The 20,157-nt window shown below is 42.6% G+C and overlaps 1 protein-coding gene across 1 annotated transcript in view; it reads right to left on the minus strand.

Moving 5' to 3' along the window:
• LOC117355378 (1-phosphatidylinositol 4,5-bisphosphate phosphodiesterase gamma-1-like) overlaps positions 1-20,157 on the minus strand; it is a 204,213-nt gene that overhangs the window by 15,237 nt on the left and 168,819 nt on the right. Inside the window, exons 26-29 of the mRNA XM_033933848.1 lie at positions 16,399-16,495; positions 14,493-14,717; positions 6,334-6,482; positions 94-208 (exon numbers count right to left, since the gene is read on the minus strand). Coding sequence (XP_033789739.1) covers positions 94-208; positions 6,334-6,482; positions 14,493-14,717; positions 16,399-16,495 — 586 coding nt within the window. The remainder of the gene's footprint in view (positions 1-93; positions 209-6,333; positions 6,483-14,492; positions 14,718-16,398; positions 16,496-20,157) is intronic.

Here is a 20,157-nt window from a genome sequence, read left to right on the forward strand (position 1 = left end):
TGTTCTCTAATCTTCTCCTTTATCACTGCTTCTCTCTCCTCCCTCTTTCACCTCCCTCTCCGTGTTATATACCGGCTGTTTTCTCCATCTTACCTACGACATCTGTTTTGTTCTTGCTGTTGTCAAACTCGGAGCCACACACCTCCACTTCCACAAACGGGCACACAATACTTCTGCCGTTCTTAGGAAGGTGGCGGGCACCCAGGATCTGTGGAGTAATTGGTAGGACAAGTAAGGCAGGGTGATGGACGCAGTGCCTGGGCATAGTGAAAACATTGCAAACATGACTTTTCTCTTCTTGTACTTCTAGCTGTATATAAAACATTAATACATTTATGGGTCAATTTTGAAAGGGTTCAAACACTAACTTAAGCAGTTAGGCATATAAATTAGCGTGGTCTTTGTCATAAGGCGTATGGGAACAGACTTCAAGATCTCAATCTGTATACTTTGGAGGAAGTTTATTGGACCTTCAGAAGTTACTTTTTCAACCACCCAGCAGCGATGTGATTGCTTGTCACGAAGCTTACCAGGATCGTTTTGAACAAGCTGTCAGGACAGTTTTTGAAACATGCACTAGTCGGGTCTCCTGAGGCAGACAACGAAACGGGGCCACCTTGGGACCCCATTAACCTTGTTCTTGCAAGCTAAGTGAACGTATTTCTAAATCCATTTATGCAGTGACTTTTTGCATGATTGACATAAGAAGAAAGGAAAACTATCATCATATTTTGAAACTGTGTAAAGTTCTTCAAATTTTATGAAAAAATCCTAGTCTATGAGCGTGATCAAAAAACGTATATAGTAGCAATGACTGGAAGGTGAATTCTTTACACAGGGAGGTTTTTTAGCCTTCCCTCCAGAGTTCCATATCTCTGAGCTTTAATAGAAGTTTTTTTGATCACCCTCTTCAGACAGAATACTCTTAGGGTCAGTTGTTTTGATTATATATACTTTGGAGGATATGATAGAGACGTTTAACTATCTACATGGTGTAAATGCGCATGAGTCGAGTTTCTTTCATTTGAAAGGAAACTTTGCAATGAGAGAGTATGGGATGAAGTTAAGAGGTGATAGGCTCTGGAGTAATATAAGGAAATACTTTTTTAAAGAAAGGGTGGTGGATACATGGAATGTTCTTTCGAAGGAGGAGATAGAGACAGAGACTGTGTCTGAATTCAAGAGGGCTTGGGACAGGCACGTGGGATCTCAGAAAGAGAGAAAGAGAAAATGGTTACTGTGGATGGGCAGACTAGATGGGCCATTTGGCCTTTATCTGCCATCATGTTTCCATAACCATAAAGCTCTATGACCTCACAATTTAGGTGTAAAGAGTCTTAGCCAATAGGAAGAGGAGATGCAAATGTTAAGAGCCTTATCCAATAGGGAGAGGAGGAGATAGTGGATGCTGCAGATGGGCCATTTGGCCTTTATCTGCCATCATGTTTCTATAACCATAAAGCTCTATGACCTCACAATACAAGTGTTAAGAGCCTTAGCCAATAGGGAGAGGAGATGCAAATGTTAAGAGTCTTAGCCAATAGGGAGGAGCTGTGGATGGGCAGACTGGATGGGCCATTTGGCCTTTATCTGCCATCATGTTTCTTTGAAAACTGATTAGGGCTGAGCATGAAACTTCAATTCTAGATTAATAAATGACTGCTTCTTGGAGCAACTGGTCCAGGAACTGACAAGAGGGGGGAGCTCTTTTAGGTCTAGTCCGTAGTGGATCTGTTGGGAAACAGTGATTATAACGTGAACAAATTAGAGATCAAATCTGGAGTGAAGTCACTAAGGAAGTCCACTGTAGCAGCATTTCATTTTCAAATGAGCGACTGTGATAAAATGGGGGAAATGATTAAAAAGAAGCTAAAGGGATCAGCCATAAAGATTAAGACTTTAAATCAGGCGTGGGCATTGTTTAGAAATCTCAGGAAACAGCTTCAAAGACTCAACATGCATAGCCCCTGGTTTACGATTGCGTGAGTTTTAGGGCCGGCAGCAGCGGTAACTGCTCTTTCGCTCATAGGAATTCCTGGAAAAACCCTTCGGGGATACCCCAAGGCTCCCCGTTATCACCCACCCTATTCAATATTTACATTTCGTCCTTAGGACATGCAAAAGTTAAATCTAAATTTCTACATATATGCTGATGATATCTCTATTTTAATCCCTTTGAATAGCATAACCAATGAAATCTTGGAACACATTTCCCACATTATGACTGAAATAGAACAATGGACAATCAATTTTAAATTGAAATTAAATACAGAAAAGGCAAAAGTTTTCTTAGCAAGCCCAAAGAATAAAATTACTAGAACATCTCTTCACTTAAATGGCCATGATTACCCAATTTCTAAAACTGGCTCCTTCTTCGCCTAAAAGCCCTTCTGTTGGACGTTTGGGGCTTAGGCGTGTTTTTGGTTCATTTTAGCCAAAAAGTGTAGACGTGGTGTGGGTGTACTTTTAGACGTAGTGGTGATCTGGGCGTTTAGTAGAGGCAGGCCTTAATCAAAACAAGGACGTTTGTTTTGGTTATGGACACTTTCCTGCTTCTACTTTGAATGTTTAAGGACTTAGGCCAAAAGGGGACTTAGACTTTTTTTTAAAATTATACCCCTCCACACATTCACAAAAGAGGGGGATAGAGAGCAGGAAAACTGCCCTAATGAACTATGCTTTTCTGGAGCACAGAAAACTATCATTGGCTGGTGTTGTCAGAGAAAAAGAGCACAACTACAACCCCACTTCTTTGTAAACACCCCAGGGCACTAAAATAACTCAAACATAAAACTGCTAATCTGTTACTAGTCATGCTTAACAAGACTAAGGCCCAGATTCACTAACCTGCTCAAACAGGCCCGATCCGGGCAGGTCCGATGAATTCAGGAATGAAAAATATGCAGATGGGGGCAATTTGTGTTGTGAATCGCGTCCCAGCCTACTTTGTATGCGTTTCACCTCATTTGCATGCACCGATTCGAAGCGGATTGCAGGACAAGTAAGTGAATCAGGCTGGAGGGAAATTTGATAGTAAAGGGGTCGCAAACCGATCAGTACATGATCGCTTTGCTTTGTGAATCTATCCCTAAGAATGTTATAATGCCCCTGTATCGCTCCATGGTGCAACCTCATCTGTTCAATTCTGGTCTCCTTATCTCAAGAAAGATATAGTGGCGCTAGAAAAGGTTCAAAGAAGAACGACCAAGATGATAAAGGGGATGGAACTCCTCTCGTATGAGGAAAGACTAAAACGGTTAGGGATCTTCATCTTGGAAAAGAGACAGATGAGGGGAGATAGGATTGAAGTCTATGAAATCCTGAGTGGAGTAGAACGGGTACAAGTGGATCGATTTTTCACTCTGTCAAAAATTACGAAGACTAGGGGACACTCGGTGAAGTTACAGGGAAATACTTTTAAAACTAATAGGAGGAAATTTTTTTTCACTCAGAGAATAGTTAAGCTCTAGAACGCATTGCCAGAGGTTGTGGTAAGAGCAGATAGCGTAGCTGGTTTTAAGAAAGGTTTGGACAAGTTCCTGGAGGAAAAGTCCATAGTCTGTTATTGAGAAAGACACGGGGGAAGCCACTGCTTGCCCACTTCAGAAAGTGGTGGTCAATGGCACCCTCTCTGAGACATCGGAGGTGACTAGCGGGGTGCCTCAGGGCTCAGTCCTGGGACCATCCCTTTTTAACATATTCATAAGGGACTTGACCCGAGGGCTTCAGGGTAAAGTAGCGCTGTTCGCCGACGACGCCAAACTGTGTAATATAGTGGGTGGAAGCAATCCCACGGATGGTATGACGCAGGATCTGATCAAGTTGGAAAAATGGTCCACGACATGGCAGCTGGGCTTCAACGCTAAGAAGTGTAAGGTCATGCATCTCGGCAGCAGAAATCCATGCAGAACATACACCTTGAATGGAGAAACACTAGCTAGGACTTCAGAGGAACGGGACTTGGGAGTGATCATCAGTGCAGACATGAAGGCTGCCAAACAAGTGGAGAAGGCCTCATCCAAGGCGAGGCAAATGATGGGATGTATCAATAGAAGCTTCGTCAGCCGCAAACCTGAAGTCATAATGCCACTGTATAGAACCATGGTGAGACCTCATCTAGAGTACTGTGTGCAATTCTGGAGGCCACATTACCGTAAAGATGTGCTTCGAGCTGAGTCGGTCCAGCGAATGGCCACTAGGAAGGTCTCTGGACTCAAGGGTCTCTCATACGAGGAAAGACTGGGCAAATTGCAGCTGTACTCTCTAGAGGAGCGCAGGGAAAGGGGTGACATGATTGAGACTTTTAAGTACGTCACAGGTCGTGTCGAGGTAGAAAACGATATATTCCTTCCCAAGGGACCCTCGGTCACAAGGGGGCACCCGCTCAAACTCAGGGGAGGGAAATTTAGAGGTGACATCAGGAAGTATTTCTTCACAGAAAGAGTGGTAGATCACTGGAACAAACTTCCGACGCAGGTAATCAAGGCCACAAGCGTGCTCGACTTTAAGAATAAATGGGACATCCACGTGGGATCCCTACGTGGGTCGAGCAGCACTCAGACTTAATGGGGTGGGTCAGTAGAGTGGGCAGACTTGATGGGCTGTAGCCCTTTTCTGCCGTCACCTTTCTATGTTTCTATGGTAGCATGGAATGTTGCTACTCCTTGGGTTTTGGTCAGGTACTAGTGACCTGGATTGACCACCGTGAGAACGGGCTACTTGGCTTGATGGACCATTGGTCTGACCCAGCAAGTCTATTCTTATGTTCTTATATGTAACCTATCATTAAAATCGTCTGCAGTATGTGAAGATTGGAGGGTGGCCAGTGTATGCCAATTTTTAAAAAGGAATCCAGAGGTGATCTGGGAAATTACAGACTTCATTGTCAAGCAAAATAGTGGAAACTATTATAAAGAATAAAATGGCAGAACATAAGAAGTGCCTCTGCTGGGTCAGACCAGAGGTCCATCACGCCCAGCAGTCCGCTCATGCGGCGGCCCAACAGGTCCAGGACCTGTATAGTAACCCTTTATCTATACCCTTCTATCCCTTTTTCCTTCAGGAAATTATCTAATCCCTTCTTGAACCCCAATACCGTACTTTGTCCTATCACTCCCTCTGGAAGCGCATTTCAGGTGTCCACCACCCTTTGGGTGAAGAAGAACTTCCTAGCATAGACAAACATGGTTTAATGGTACAGAGTCAGAATGGCTTCAGCCAAGGGAAGTTGACCTCACCAATTTGCTTCATTTCTTTGAAAGTGCGATGAAAGGTGTGGATAAAGGCCCCGATTCATTAAAGTCAGCGTTCGTCGCTAAACCCGTTTTCACAGCTCTAGCGACGATCGCTGCTAACTGACCCAATTCACAAAACGGCCCACCCCGTGTTTTTCCCCTCGACCGTCCATTTTCCGATCCAGTCATGCAAATTAGAAAAACCCCATGCAAAATAGCCAAACGATTGATTCACTTACATTGCTTGGCTATGTTGCGTCGGGTTTTACCAACCCTAGGGTTACAAGACGCCTGGACTTTGTTAACTTATGGATCATTTTTAATTTGTCAATAGACAACATCTGTGAGATCTTTGGCTCTTTGACTTTCCTTCTGTAAAAGGATGTGTGTATAAATGCTTCTTTAGTAAGATCTTAGCGTATCAGGCAGCATTACGGGATAAACAAATTAGTATGTATCTTTCTATCTCTACATCTTATTTGGCATTTAGAAAATTTATGAAGACTGATAAACATTTTAATTAATTGTGTTTATACCGTGTATACTTGTATTTTAATTTTTGTTAACCGCACAGAACCACAAGGTAGCTGCGTTATATAAGAAATTTTGTTATGCTATGTACAACTTTTGAAAAGCTTCCACATCAGGACCCCGCTGGAAGGGCAGTGATGTCACACGCAAGTGCTCTCCCGACGTGGTCCCGAGGACGAGAACGGGTTGAGTGGGCGGGGCTGGGGCGAAATGAAGCATGACTTGGGCGGAATGCGGCATGACTTGGGTGTAACGGGGCGGGGCTGGAAGTGGGCGGGCCTGGGGGGGGGGCAGGGGCTTTGGGTCTGGATTTTACGAGAGTAAAATCTGGTAACCCTAGCCCTCCATCCCATAAGCTGCTGCCCTAGCTCTCTTCCTAATCTTACCTAGAGGTTGGGTTGGCCCTACCTGGAATGAGGATGGGAAGAGTTGATGTTTTCTCATTTTCAGTCATATTTCTGAAATGTACAATAACTTCCCGCTGTAGTATTTTGAAGTCAAGGGGTTTATGCAGATAAACGAATGCTTACACATGCAAAACAGGCTGTTACAGATAGATTTCACTTACCTGAAGCTGTACTGTGATAGGTTCCACTATCTTCAGACTACTCTTATCGAAAGGGTCAAAGAGGTCATCTCTCATGATGTTCGGTTGCAGCACGTAGCCACTCTGCCCCCCCAGCATGAAAAGCGCTTGGTTCAGCTGCATCGGTTTATCTGAAAAGATTAGAAACCACAACAACCAATCAGGAAAGAGCTAGAGAAAGAAAACGTTGGCCACCGTCGGGGGATCTTAATGCTCAGATAAGTGTTCTATTAGACCCCTGGTACGCGTCAAGTTAGGATGAAAACTTGTATCATAAACGTACTGAAATTATGGCAAATCCAGTTAACGGAATATTATGTATGTTTAACCTTTAACCCTTTCTGAGCTCTTTGGGGACAACGAGATAGAAATTGAATTAAACAAATTCAATACATTTTTGATCCTACGCTTTCCCATTGGCGTATTTTGATGTTGCACCAAGCATCTATGGAGCGGTTATGCTTTTCATCATTGAACTCTGTTCTGGGACGGACCTTTTGTCTTTGTTGGACACCTTTTTGGGACACTTTAACACCCAGAGCACGTAGTCATTTGTTGAATGTATGAGATATTTGTCTTTTGGAATGCACCGGAATGGAATATGTTTCTTGTTTTTGTGTTTACTGTGTCATTGGGTGGGTGGGAGCTCAGGTATACGGTGAAGTTTGGATGAGTTCTGGTACCCAGGCATTTTGCTGTACACCATGTATTTTGAGTATTTTGTTTTTTCTTGTAAAAATCAATAAAATATATTGTTTAAAAAAAAAACACATTTTTGATAAGAATTTTTGCTCATGTATCTCATTGACTGTTTGGATTTGAAGGTTTTTTTAAAATGCCAGCGATGGACGGTTCAACGTAGAGCCAAAGTGTTTAGCTCACTTCGTTTGTCCACTTGGGATTTTTTTCCCTGTGCCATCTGAGGCTTTTTTCCATCATTTAGGGCTCCTTTTACGAAGGTGCGTTAGGGCCTGAACGCGCGGAATAGCGTGCGGTAAGATGCCCCGCGCGCTAGCCGTTACCGCCTCCTCTTGAGCAGGCGATAGTTTTTTGGGTAGTGCGCTAAAAACGCTAGCGCACCTTTGTAAAAGGAGCCCTTAGTGCAGGGGTGTCCAACCTGCGACCCGAGGGCCGCATGTGGCCCCGTGATGTATTTTGTGCGGCCCCAGTCAAGGGCGATGCAGTGTTTTCCGCTGCTGCCCACGGGTGTTTACCGTCTTGCCGGCTCCCTCCTCTGTCTTGCTGCAGCATTTGTGCGTTTGTGCGGCCCCAGAAACATTTTTTTTGGCCAATGCGGCCCAGGGAAGCCAAAAGGTTGGACACCCCTGCCTTAGTGTGTACGTTGAGAATTTATATTCTGCCATTTCGTATACCATTCTGTTCACCAAACACTTTAGAAACATAGAAACATAGAAAGATGACGGCAGAAAAGGGCCACAGCCCATCAAGTCTGCCCACTCTACTGACCCACCTCATTAAGTCTGAGTGCTGATGACTTAGTTCCTTAGCTCGACCCTCGTAGGGATCCCACGTGGATATCCCATCTATTCTTAAAGTCGAGCACGCTGGCGGCCTTGATCACCTGCCTAGGAAGTTTGTTCCAATGATCCACCACCCTTTCCGTGAAGAAGTACTTCCTGATGTTACCACTAAATTTCCCTCCTCTGAGTTTAAGCGGGTGCCCTCTTGTGACCGAGGGTCCCATGGGAAAGAATATGTCGTTTTCCATCTCGACACGACCTGTGACGTATTTAAACGTCTCAATCATGTCACCCCTTTCTCTGCGCTCCTCTAGAGTATAGAGCTGCAATTTGCCCAGTCTTTCTTCGTATGAGAGACCCTTGAGTCCGGAGACCATTCTAGTGGCCATCCGCTGGACCGACTCGGCTCGAAGCACATCTTTACGGTAATGCGGCCTCCAGAATTGTACACAGTATTCCAGATGAGGTCTCACCAAGGATCTGTAAAGTGGAATGATGACTTCAGGTTTGCGGCTGACGAAGCTTCTCTTGATACATCCCATCATTTGCCTTGCCTTGGATGAGGCCTTCTCTACTTGTTTGGCAGCCTTCATGTCTGCACTGATGATAACTCCCAAGTCCCGTTCTTCTGAAGTCTTAGCTAGTGCCTCTCCATTCAAGGTGTATGTTCTCCATGGATTTCTACTGCCAAGATGCATGACCTTACACTTCTTAGCGTTGAAGCCCAGCTGCCATGTCATAGAAACATAGAAACATAGAAAAATGACGGCAGAAAAGGGCCAAAGCCCATCAAGTCTGCCCACTCCAGTGACCCTTCCCCCAACCTCCTGCCCTTACCTCATCAGAGATCCCACATGAATATCCCATTTATTTTTGAAATCTGCCACGCTGTTGGCCTCAATCACCTGCCGTGGGAGTTCATTCCAATGATCGACCACCCTCTCAGTGAAGAAATACTTTCTGGAGTCCCCATGAAATTTCCCTCCCCTGATTTTCAGCGGATGCCCTCTGGTGGACGAAGGTCCCATAAGACGAAAGATATCCTCTTCCACCTCGATACGACCCGTGATATATTTAAATGTCTCAATCATGTCTCCTCTCTCTCTTCGTTCTTCAAGTGAGTACAGCTGCAATTTATTCAGCCTTACTTCATACGGAAGATCCTTGAGCCCCGAGACCATCCTGGTGGCCATCCGCTGAACTGACTCAACTCTCAGCACATCTTTCTGGTAATGTGGTCTCCAGAATTGAACACAATATTCCAAATGAGGTCTCACCATGGACCTGTATAGTGGCATTATGACCTCTGGCATCCTGCTGATAAAACCTCTATGGATACAACCCATCATTTGCCTTGCCTTGGAGGAAGCCTTTTCCACTTGATTGGCAGTTTTCATGTCATCACTAATGATTACTCCTAATTCCCGTTCTTCCGTGGTCCTAACTAAGGTCTCACCATTTAACGTGTAAGTCCTGCACAGATTTCTTTTACCCAGGTGCATCACTTTGCATTTTTTAGCATTGAAGTTGAGCTGCCAAGTCGATGACCATTGTTCTAATAGTAGTAGGTCCTGCGTCATACTGTCAGGCATAGTGCTTTTACCTACTATGTTGCACAGTTTGGCGTCATCGGCGAACAATGATATTTTTCCTCTGAGCCCTTGGGTCATATCACTTATGAATATGTTGAATAGGATTGGACCTAAGACCGAGCCTTGTGGCACTCCACTGGTCACATCTGATGTTTTGGATGGGGTACCATTTACCATCACCCTCTGAATTCTACCGCTCAGCCAATCTTTAACCCATGCAGCTAGTGTTTCCCCTAATCCCAGCGATTTCAACTTGTTCAATAACCTGCGGTGTGGGACGCTATCAAAAGCTTTGCTGAAGTCCAAATACACTACGTCCAGGGACTCCCCGGCATCCAGTTGTCTTGTTACCCAGTCGAAGAAGCTAATCAGATTTGATTGGCAGGACCTGCCCTTGGTAAATCCATGTTGATGGGGATCACGTAGATTTTCTTCATCCAGTATTGTATCAAGTTTCTGTTTGATCAGTGTTTCCATGAGCTTGCATACTATGGATGTGAGACTTACCGGTCTGTAATTTGCCGTCTCTGTCCTGCAGCCCTTTTTGTGGAGTGGAATAACGTTAGCTGTTTTCCAGTCCAAGGGGACTTTTCCCGTGCTTAGGGAGAGATTGAAGAGCACAGACAATGGTTCCGCCAGGACTTCACTCAACTCTCTGAGCACCCTGGGGTGTAGGTTGTCTGGTCCCATGGCTTTGTTCACTTTGAGTCTTGAAAGTTCGCAGTAGACGCTACTGGGCGTAAACGTGAAGTCTTGAAACGGGTCTTTCTGGCTTTCCCTTGTCTGTAAAAGTGGACCGGATCCCGGTGCCTCACAGGTGAAAACCGAGCAGAAGTATTCATTTAGTAGCTCGGCCTTAGTGGAATCCGATTCTGCATAGTTCCCGTCCGATTTCCTGAGTCGTTCTATCCCATCTTTGTTTCTTTTCCTGTCACTAATATACCTAAAGAAGGATTTATCCCCTTTCTTAATGTTCCGCGCTAGATTCTCCTCTATTCGGAGCTTGGCCTCTCTGACTGCCTTCTTGACAGCTTTAGACCTGTCCTGATAGTCTTCTTTTGCCTCCTGCTTTCCTAAATGTTTGTAGGCGATAAATGCTTTTTTCTTCTCATTAACGAGGTCCGAAATTTCAGTACCAGTTTTCCAACGTGATCAGATCTTGCGTCATACTATCCTTGAGATTGCTTTCACTTACTATATTACACAGTTTGGTAATTAATTCCTCTCCTACTTCTGTTACGTTACTATTTGCTTAATTTAATTACTGCTTCATATTTTCATTACTTTATCTAACTACTGTAAACCGAGTCGAGCTTTCTTGGATTGAAGACTCACTAAGTCTTCATTAGATTAGATTAGATTAGATTAGATTACACAGACAGCCTAATTCAATAAATGGTACTAAGCATGCATGTGGAAATTGGGACACATGCCTAATTTCTTCATGCAATCGAATTGAACAAACCAATTAATGCCAGTGGTTGGGTGCTAATTAGCATGAATTAAAATTTACATTTGCATTTTTAGGTGCCAGAATCCACACCTAAATTTTACAAATCTGCTTAGGAGAGCGCTTTGGTGGCAACTCCTAAGCACGTTTTCAAGTAAAAAAGAATCGATACTGGCAATTAAGCAAGCTTTATCATTTTCCTTGAAAAAGCCTTCTGTGGCGAAACAGATGTGGCCTCCGTCGGGGGCTTAAAAAAGATAAGTGCTTGTTAATGATTTATTCACAAAGCCAGATCGTATAATATTATCGGTAGAGTTTTATGGTTGCCAGCTCTCTTTCACTCATTTGAAATATGAGAGAAATAAATATTAAATCATCTAATTATTTATTAAGCACACAAAATCATTAAAATACAGTTAAACCTTGGTTTGCGACCATAATTCGTTCCAAAAGCATGCTTGCAATCCAAAGCACTCGTATATCAAAGCGAATTTCCCTATAGGAAATAATGGAAACTCAGATGATTTGTTCCACAACCCAAAAACTTTAATACAAAATACTATACGTACTTGTATTGCAAGACCTCGCTCGTTTAGAACAGTCACTGCACTCCTGCAGTGCCAGAGAGAGAAGTTGTGACTTCGGCTCAGTTGTAATGTGTGTAAACTGTATGTACTTGTATTGTAAGACATTGCTTGTATATTACATTTCATTACATTACATTAGAGATTTCTATTCCGCCATTACCTTGCGGTTCAAGGCGGATTACAAAAGAGTTATAAATAGTGGGTTACAATGGAAGATCATTGGTGAATTCAAGAGAAGTTGAGGAGAAGAACAGGTAGTATCTGAGGGGTGGGAAGAAGGTGGAAGGAGAGAAGGTATTTGTGATGTTAAGAGTGTTTCAATGATTTCTTGAAGAGCATCGTTTTTATTTCTTTTCTGAATATCTTGTAGTCGAGGGTGGTTATTGAAGGGATACTTTTCATGTGTCTTGTAGTTTTTCTTTCAACTGTGTTTGAAGCTGTAAAAAACCAGACCGTTTGTTTTTCCTTCTCTTGCTGAAGTACTACAAGGCCATTTTATGTTTGAGAGATGTGTTTTTTTATCCTGTTGTGAAGTGAATTCAATTGTCTTCGTAATTGCATTTGTAAGAAAGCTTTAGATAAAGAAAGGCTCTGCTAACCAAAGCACCTTTAGACTTTGGCCTTTAGATAGTAAGATGCTTGTTATTTCTTTTAAAGTTTCATGTGACCTGTCACCATATATGGTTTGTATTTACGTCATATGCTGACGACACTGACCCATGTAAAATGATATAAAAAGGGTTGTAAAACTGACAATAAACTGGACAAGTTTGGGAGATAATGGGCGTCTGTTGTCTCTAAGATATTGTCCCCAGATGCATCTGACTTACCAGTAATTGGGACCAAATCCTTTTCAGTTATCAGCAGGTTGGAGATTTGGTTATCTAGTTTTGCTGCTTGTGTTGCCAGGAGGCCATCATACAGTTTTTTTCCGTTTGACTTCTTTGATTGGAGGGTGTGTGAAAGGGGTGTGTGTTTTTCTATGTCTGGTTGACGTAGTTTGGTTGAGGCGGTTGTTCAGGTAGATTGGGCTTTCTCCGTTTAAAGATTTAAATAGCATGCAGTAGAATTTAAATAGTATTCTTTCTTGAATTGGTAGCCAGTGTGAGTCGATGTATGCTTCTGTAATATGGTCGTGTTTCTTCAGTGAGTAGATGAGTCTCAAGTTAAAATTTAATAAAATGTTTTGCTTGTCTTGCAAAACATTTGCAAATCAAGTTACTTGCAATCCAAGGTTTTACTGTATATATAAAAAAAAGATTCACAACATAGGTTTTGACCATTGATGATACCTTAACCCCCAAATGGTTTCAATCTGTTGACTGAATCTCTGGGGTCTATTGAGGTCTTTTTCCTCTGTTTTAGCATAGATTGTGACCTTTGCACAACTGTGAGTGTTCTACATTTTATGTTAATCTAAGGATCGTGGTAGTTGAACATTTCACCAGGATCTCCACTCATTTGATTCAGTTTGTACTTCCGGACCAAGCCACGCCCACGCCTAGCCTTAGGTGAGTTTAGGTGGGCTTGCGCACCTCCCTAGGCTCCCGGAGGCGTCTCCAATTTAGGCGGGCCTGCCTCAGTAGGTTTTCTTTTAGAAAACATGCATCCCAGTTGGCTGATTAGGCAGCAGCTGGCCACCTACAATCGGGACGCCATTTCTAGAATCCGGGCCTAAATGCTCAGCTTAAAATTCATCTTCATTCAGGAGATTAAAAGTTATGCTTATAAATTTAGGCCTGGAATTCATTTGTCTAGATTTATGAGCCCACCCCAAATTCTGTTTTGCCTGTACATTGGTGCGCATAGCTCAAGTATACGCATAACTGAATTCATAGGCCTAATCATCGCTAATAATTGGCAATTAACAACTCATAATTGACGCTAATTGGAGTTAATTGAAAGATGCACGCGCAACTTGGTCATGCCACATATCTAAATGTGGATATAGTTAGGGGCATATCATGGGCGCTTTTTTGAGTTATGTGCCAGCTTTTTACTTCTGCGCCAATGTGCTCGCAACTTCGGCACATAGCGTTTAGGCCTAGAAAAACCTGGCATAAATGGGCACACTTACAAGATATGACGCACAGCGGCACTTGGGTGGCCTAAGTTGTGGCCTAAGTTCTATAGATTCTTGCCTAGCTCTAAACTAATCAGCGTGAATTCTCTAGGCTCCTAGCGTTGAAAATCAAAAGGAAGTTCCTCATTTTTTTTTCCCTTGCGCTAAATCCAGCCCCTTTGCCACATACGTTTTATGCTCCTAGATTTAGGAACTGTAGTGAAATTCTGAGTATAAATTCGGCTTCCACTCTAACTAATTTTTCAGAGAAGCCAATTTAGGAGAATAACTCTCAAAGTTAGAAGCTTAAGCCTCTGAATTTTGGGCTCAAAGTTTTCACCAACGAAAGAAAGATATAGAAGTAGGGGAGAGCGTGACGCAGTGGTTAAAGCTACTCCTGCTCCTTGTGACCCTGGGCAAGTCACTTAATCCTCCCATTGCCCCAGGTACATTAGATAGATTGGGAGCCAAAGGGCCAGATAGGGAAAAATGCTTGAGTACCTGAATAAATTCATGTAAACCATTCTGAGCTTCCCTGGGAGAACAGTAGAGAAAACTGAATGAGTGAGTGAAAAGCTTCAGCTTTGATAACCAGAGCTGGTATTGTGATGTCACAATGCCTCATTCCACCAATAAGAGCCAACCTCATCAGTGATGTCACAATGGCTGGATTGTCCTATACTTGGCTCACTTTTGCTACATTTTGATTTCTAGAGTGGCGCAGTGGTTAAAGCTACAGCCTCGGCACCCTGAGGTTGCGGGTTCAAATCCCACGCTGCTCCTTGTGACCCTGGGCAAGTCATTTAATCCCCCCATTGCCCCAGGTACATTAGAGCCCACCAAAACAGATAGGGAATATGCTTGAGTACCTGAATAAATTCATGTAAACCGTTCTGAGCTCCCCTGGTATAGAAAATTAAATAAATAATATCATTCAAGAACAGGTGGTGACGCTTCAGTGCTTCTTACCTGGGGTTTGGAAATTGAGCGCCACCAGCTGGCTCCCACACAGCCACATGGGTAGTGGGTCATAGTTCGATGAGTCCAGACGCTGCCCCTTTGGGTACACACGGCTCAGCTGACGCCGGTTGTATTGTAAAAACTTCTTTCCTTTGCTGCGGTTCGCATACTTTTCCGCTTTGGTCTCAGGGAAGGATGACATGTCCCGGTAACACGCCTTGTCTGTGCCGATCTCTGGAAAAGAACGGACGTGAGATGACATTGAACTTTGCAATCGCATTCCAGGTTTATTTGCTCCTAACGCCCCACTAGTAACTCTGCTGCTGCAGCAGTGAAGGAAGACCTATTAACGAATCCTGAAAGAGAATAACTGATTTTGCTTGCCTGCTCAATCTCAATGCAATTAGTTAATATGGTCCACACAAGATATGAAGACTGAATGTGTGATACGAAAATAAGTGAAGCTCCTTCACAGTGTGTGAGGCCAGTGATAGGGGGAACAATTGAGACTCCACCATAGTGTCAGACCAGTGATAGAAGGAAGGAGTGAGACTCCGTTGCAGTGTGCGAGACCAGTGAAACCAGTGATAGAAGGTAGGAGTGAGATTCTGTTGCAGTGTGTGAGACCAGTGAAACCAGTGATAGTAGGAAGGAGTGAGACTCCGTTGCAGTGTGCAAGACCAGTGAAACCAGTGATAGAAGGAAGGAGTGAGACTCCGTTGCAGTGTGCAAGACCAGTGAAACCAGTGATAGAAGGAAGGAGTGGGACTCCGTTGCAGTGTGCGAGACCAGTGAAACCAGTGATAGAAGGAAGGAGTGAGACTCTGTTGCAGTGTGCGAGACCAGTGAAACCAGTGATAGAAGGAAGGAGTGGGACTCCGTTGCAGTGTGCAAGACCAGTGAAACCAGTGATAGAAGGAAGGAGTGGGACTCCGTTGCAGTGTGCGAGACCAGTGAAACCAGTGATAGAAGGAAGGAGTGAGACTCCGTTGCAGTGTGCGAGACCAGTGAAACCAGTGATAGAAGGTAGGAGTGAGACTCTGTTGCAGTGTGCGAGACCAGTGAAACCAGTGATAGAAGGAAGGAGTGGGACTCCGTTGCAGTGTGCAAGACCAGTGAAACCAGTGATAGAAGGAAGGAGTGGGACTCCGTTGCAGTGTGCGAGACCAGTGAAACCAGTGATAGAAGGAAGGAGTGGGACTCCGTTGCAGTGTGCAAGACCAGTGAAACCAGTGATAGAAGGAAGGAGTGGGACTCCGTTGCAGTGTGCAAGACCAGTGAAACCAGTGATAGAAGGAAGGAGTGGGACTCCGTTGCAGTGTACGAGACCAGTGAAACCAGTGATAGAAGGAAGGAGTGAGACTGTTGCAGTGTGTGAGATCAGTGATAGGAGTAAGGAGTGAGACGTAGCAGTGTGCCCCCAAAAGTGATAGGAGGAAGGAGTGAACCTCCACCACAGTGCATGAAGTGAATGATTGCAGAAGGACTTCACTGGAAGTAAGACACAGGGCCAATAATTTATAATGAACCTTAGATGGGATAAGAACAGGAGATTGGTAAACCTCTGGATTTAATGAGGATTTAATGTGTAGGAACAGGATATATCTGTGGATTTAATGAATCAGATTTGTGAAAGATTTCAAAGCCCTGGATTTAAGGAGTTGGCTGTGGTAGAGGTTAGGAGAAAAGAGGGCATAGAGCCTTAAATTTAATATCAAGAGATGCACAGGAGGAGGACAGACCGTGATCGATTGTATAGGATGAATTAGGTAGGAGGGCAGTGTGAAAGGCCACAGAGCTGTGATTTAATGTTGTGACCCTGTTAAGAGCTGGGTGAAAAGAGCTGTGGTATTTTGAGTGTGGCTTTGATGCGGGCTGGATGAAAGATGAACATAGGACTAGATACGGGACTTACTTTCTTCATCGAATGGCACTGGGCGGCAGTAAACAACCAGCTCCGAGAGCTCCAGAGCTATTTTCTTCCGTCGCTCCATGATTTTTCCTTCTTGCATCTGTAGCAAGACAGGAGAACAAGACAACAGAAACAGGTTTTCAGTCCAAAGGGCAGCCTGTCTCCTGTGACCCAAAGAGTCCCACCTCCACAGTCTACAGAATAAAACCTTAGACAAGAAGCCCTTCAAAGAAACCCAGACATCTCGGGGGGTCATGACATCAAAGACTGGGCCAACAGAGAAAGAAATACTACCTGAAGTTTCACAGTTGCTGCAAAGTCTTAATCTATGCCTTGGCTACCTCCATCATATAAACTGCAATTAAGTCCACAGAAGTCAGAAGCCTTTGCTTTTCTGGCAAGAAATCTGATATCTAATTAACAGATCTTTATTTGAACCAAATGCATTACACATCTTGGTCCATGCTCTCATCATAAACAGGCCAATTCGAATCATAGAACCATTCTCTAAAAGGCCCAGGACTGATCACACACTGTCCCAAAGAAGTATGAGAAGAGACTGGAAGACCTCAACATGCCCCTGGAGAACAGGAGGGACAGGGGTGATATTTAAAAGGTATTAATACAGAACCAAATTTTTTCCAGAGAAGGGAAATTGATAAAACTAGAAGGCATAAACTGAAGTTGAGGGGAGAGGAAGTCCCTGCTTTGTTGGTGTTTGAAAGAGAATTTTTACCTGTTCCTGTCTGGCTCAGTGGCTCCATTTGGTGCCATCTTGACTGCTTTGGACTGGTACCAGTTTCTCTGCAGGCACCGCAGGAGATGGACGTCTGACGTCATCTGGGTCCATCTCCTGTGCGTGAAAAGGACGCTACAGTTGTGGGGCATGGCCAAAGGGGCATGCCTTAAGGAGCATGCAAGGCCCCTTGGAGCCTCAAGAAGCCATAAGAAGCCGTGATAAACAACGACCTTATGAGGAACTGGGTGAGAACATTTTGATATATTTCCTGATATATTAATATGGGTAAAAGAAATATTAAACCCAAGAGCTCAATTCCTGCTATAACCAGCCCTATGGACAAACCTTTGATGTTAACAAATGCAGTAATGGCATCTTTAAGTTCCCTTGATAGAACTCCTCCACCTCCACCAGTATCCAGTGGTTTGAGTACCAATTTCATTCCCAAGGGTTCTATAGGGCAATCCAAAGACCCGCAATTAACCTGTATGATATCTTTTGAATCTTTGCCTAAGGCTATTACTTTACAAGAGGATAATGCTGCAGATCATGGATCCCAGGAGATCCCACAGGATATTTCATTAAAAGACTTGTGGTTCCATAAATTCTAGAGTTGAGGGATTGCTAAAATCAGTTGTTAATCAAAATGCAATTTTTTTACAGGAAGTTGTTCAGAAGCTTGAAAATGTAGATTCTAACCTAATGATTTTGGATAAAAGATTGTTGTTTTCCAAAACACAGATTTCGACTTTGCAGAAGGTTTCGGCCTCTGCGGTCAAAGATTCTCATTTTATATATTCCAAACTTGAATCAATGGAAAATGCACATCGCTCAAAAAATCTCCACTTTCTTAATTTCCCAAGGACTCATTTATTATCTCCAGAGATATTGCTTATAAATATTTCAAAGAGATATTGGGATTATCAAATGCGGAAACTTTTCTTATTCCTAACTGTTACTACATCCCACAAAAAAAAGAAGATTGAATCTGAACAAGGATTAGACTGGTTGGTTTCAAATGATTTTGATTTAACTCGGTTTTTAGAAGATTCACAGGATGTGATCTCGACTAGGCCACCCTGTTGACGTGTATAAGCAAAGTAGATAAGACGTTAATTATGAAAACATATTTCAAGAATAAAAATAATAAATTTTGTGGAGATGTAGTATTGATATTTCCAGACATAGCAAGAGCCACCCAATTGGGAAGGGAAGCGTTTCGAGTATTAAAATCCAGGGTTTGGGGTCTAAAAGCCACTTTTTACTTGCAATTTCCCTGTAAATGTAAGATAAAGTTTCAAGGGAAGGAATTTGTTTTCTAGGAACCTATTCAGTTGGAACAATTTTTGAGCTCTCAAGAGCAACAAAAGGTATATAATACACGGACTTATTGAGGAGTATTTAGTATTTCACCATAATAACGTTGATTGAATTGGTGAAGCTTATTCTATTTTTTTTTTTTTTTGAGACATTTGGGGGTCCTTATATCGCGTGGCATGTAATACCACGCGTTAAACTGCCTGCTGCTCTAGCTGCTAACGCCTGCATTGAGCAGGTGTTAGTTTTTTAGCCGGCCGCGGGGCTTTGCGTGTCCGACATGCTAACCCCGCTAGCGTGGCTTGATAAAAGGACCCCTCGATGAGTGTATCAAATTTTTGCTTTGTTAATTTTGATTTTGAATTTCCTAAATTCTTTGGAAAAGAAGTTAAGAGTAAATCCTCTCATAATGTGGGCTAGATGTAAATATTTGTTTGTATTGAACAGAGAGCATATAATTGTAATTCCATTCCTTACTGTTCCTTGTAAATTGTATTTGAAAATTATAAATAAATAAATAAAAAAATTGAGGTTGAGGGGTGGTAAACGTAAGTAAAGTTAGGAAATTCTTTATTACAGAGAGAGATGGGCATAACCAGTGAGAGAATTCAATTTGCTGATGACACAAAGTTGTTCACAGTTGTACAATCGCAAGAGGACCTTGGGAGATTGGGTGTCAAAATGGCGAGATGACGTTTAATGTGCAAAGCGATGCACGTGGGAAAGAGGAACCCGAACTATAACTGTGTGATGCTGGGTTCCGTGTTAGGAGTCACTGCCCAGGAAAAGGATCTAGGTGTCATCGTTGAGGATACGTTGAAACCCTCAGCTCAATGTGCGGCGGTGGCTACGAAAGCAAATAGAAGGTTAGGAGTTATGCCATTTTTTGGACGTCTTAGCAATTTAATCTCTAAATTGGACTACTGTAATTCCCTCTTCATTAATATTACACAAAAGGAAAAAAAAAGACTACAATTAATTCAGAATACAGCTGTCAAATTAATCTATAATGCAAGAAAATATGATCATGTGACTCCCCTTCTTATCAGATCTCATTGGTTACCGGTAACACACCGTATTACGTTTAAACTTTTATTTTTAGTTTTTAAAGCCATCACTCTAAACGAGCCACAATTTATTAATAGATGGTTAATTCCGTATAACACGTCTCGTTCACTTCGCTCCTCTTCTTCCAACCTTTTGTCGGTCCCTTCATTGAAGGTGATTGGAACTAGACGTAACGACATGTTCTCTGTTATTGCCCCTCAGTCTTGGAATCTCTTACCGCAACACATTAGGGAATTAAAAGATTTATCTATTTTTTAAAAAACACTCAAAACGTTTCTTTTTAAAGATGCATATGATGTTTAATAGTTTGTTATGCTTTTTTATTCATTTATAAATTTATTTCCCCTTCCTATTTGTTTTTTCCTTTATTATTACTCTTCCTTTCCTATCCAATTATTGTAATTTCTTCCCTATTTATCCTCACAATTCAAGTATGTCTCGATACCCTAACTAACATTTTAATATACGTATGTAATTAAGTATGTTTAATATTTAAGTAAATTTCAATTTATATTATCAATAACATTTAATCTGCATGTGTTTAGGTTTCAATCTGTATGTTTTAAGGCTTTGTAAATCGCTTAGTGATTTAAAATAGGCGATTCATTAAGAATAAATAAACTTGAAATAAAACTTGA

Source organism: Geotrypetes seraphini, chromosome 2 (assembly GCF_902459505.1).
Source record: "Geotrypetes seraphini chromosome 2, aGeoSer1.1, whole genome shotgun sequence".
Classification (NCBI taxonomy): Eukaryota; Metazoa; Chordata; class Amphibia; order Gymnophiona; family Dermophiidae; genus Geotrypetes; species Geotrypetes seraphini.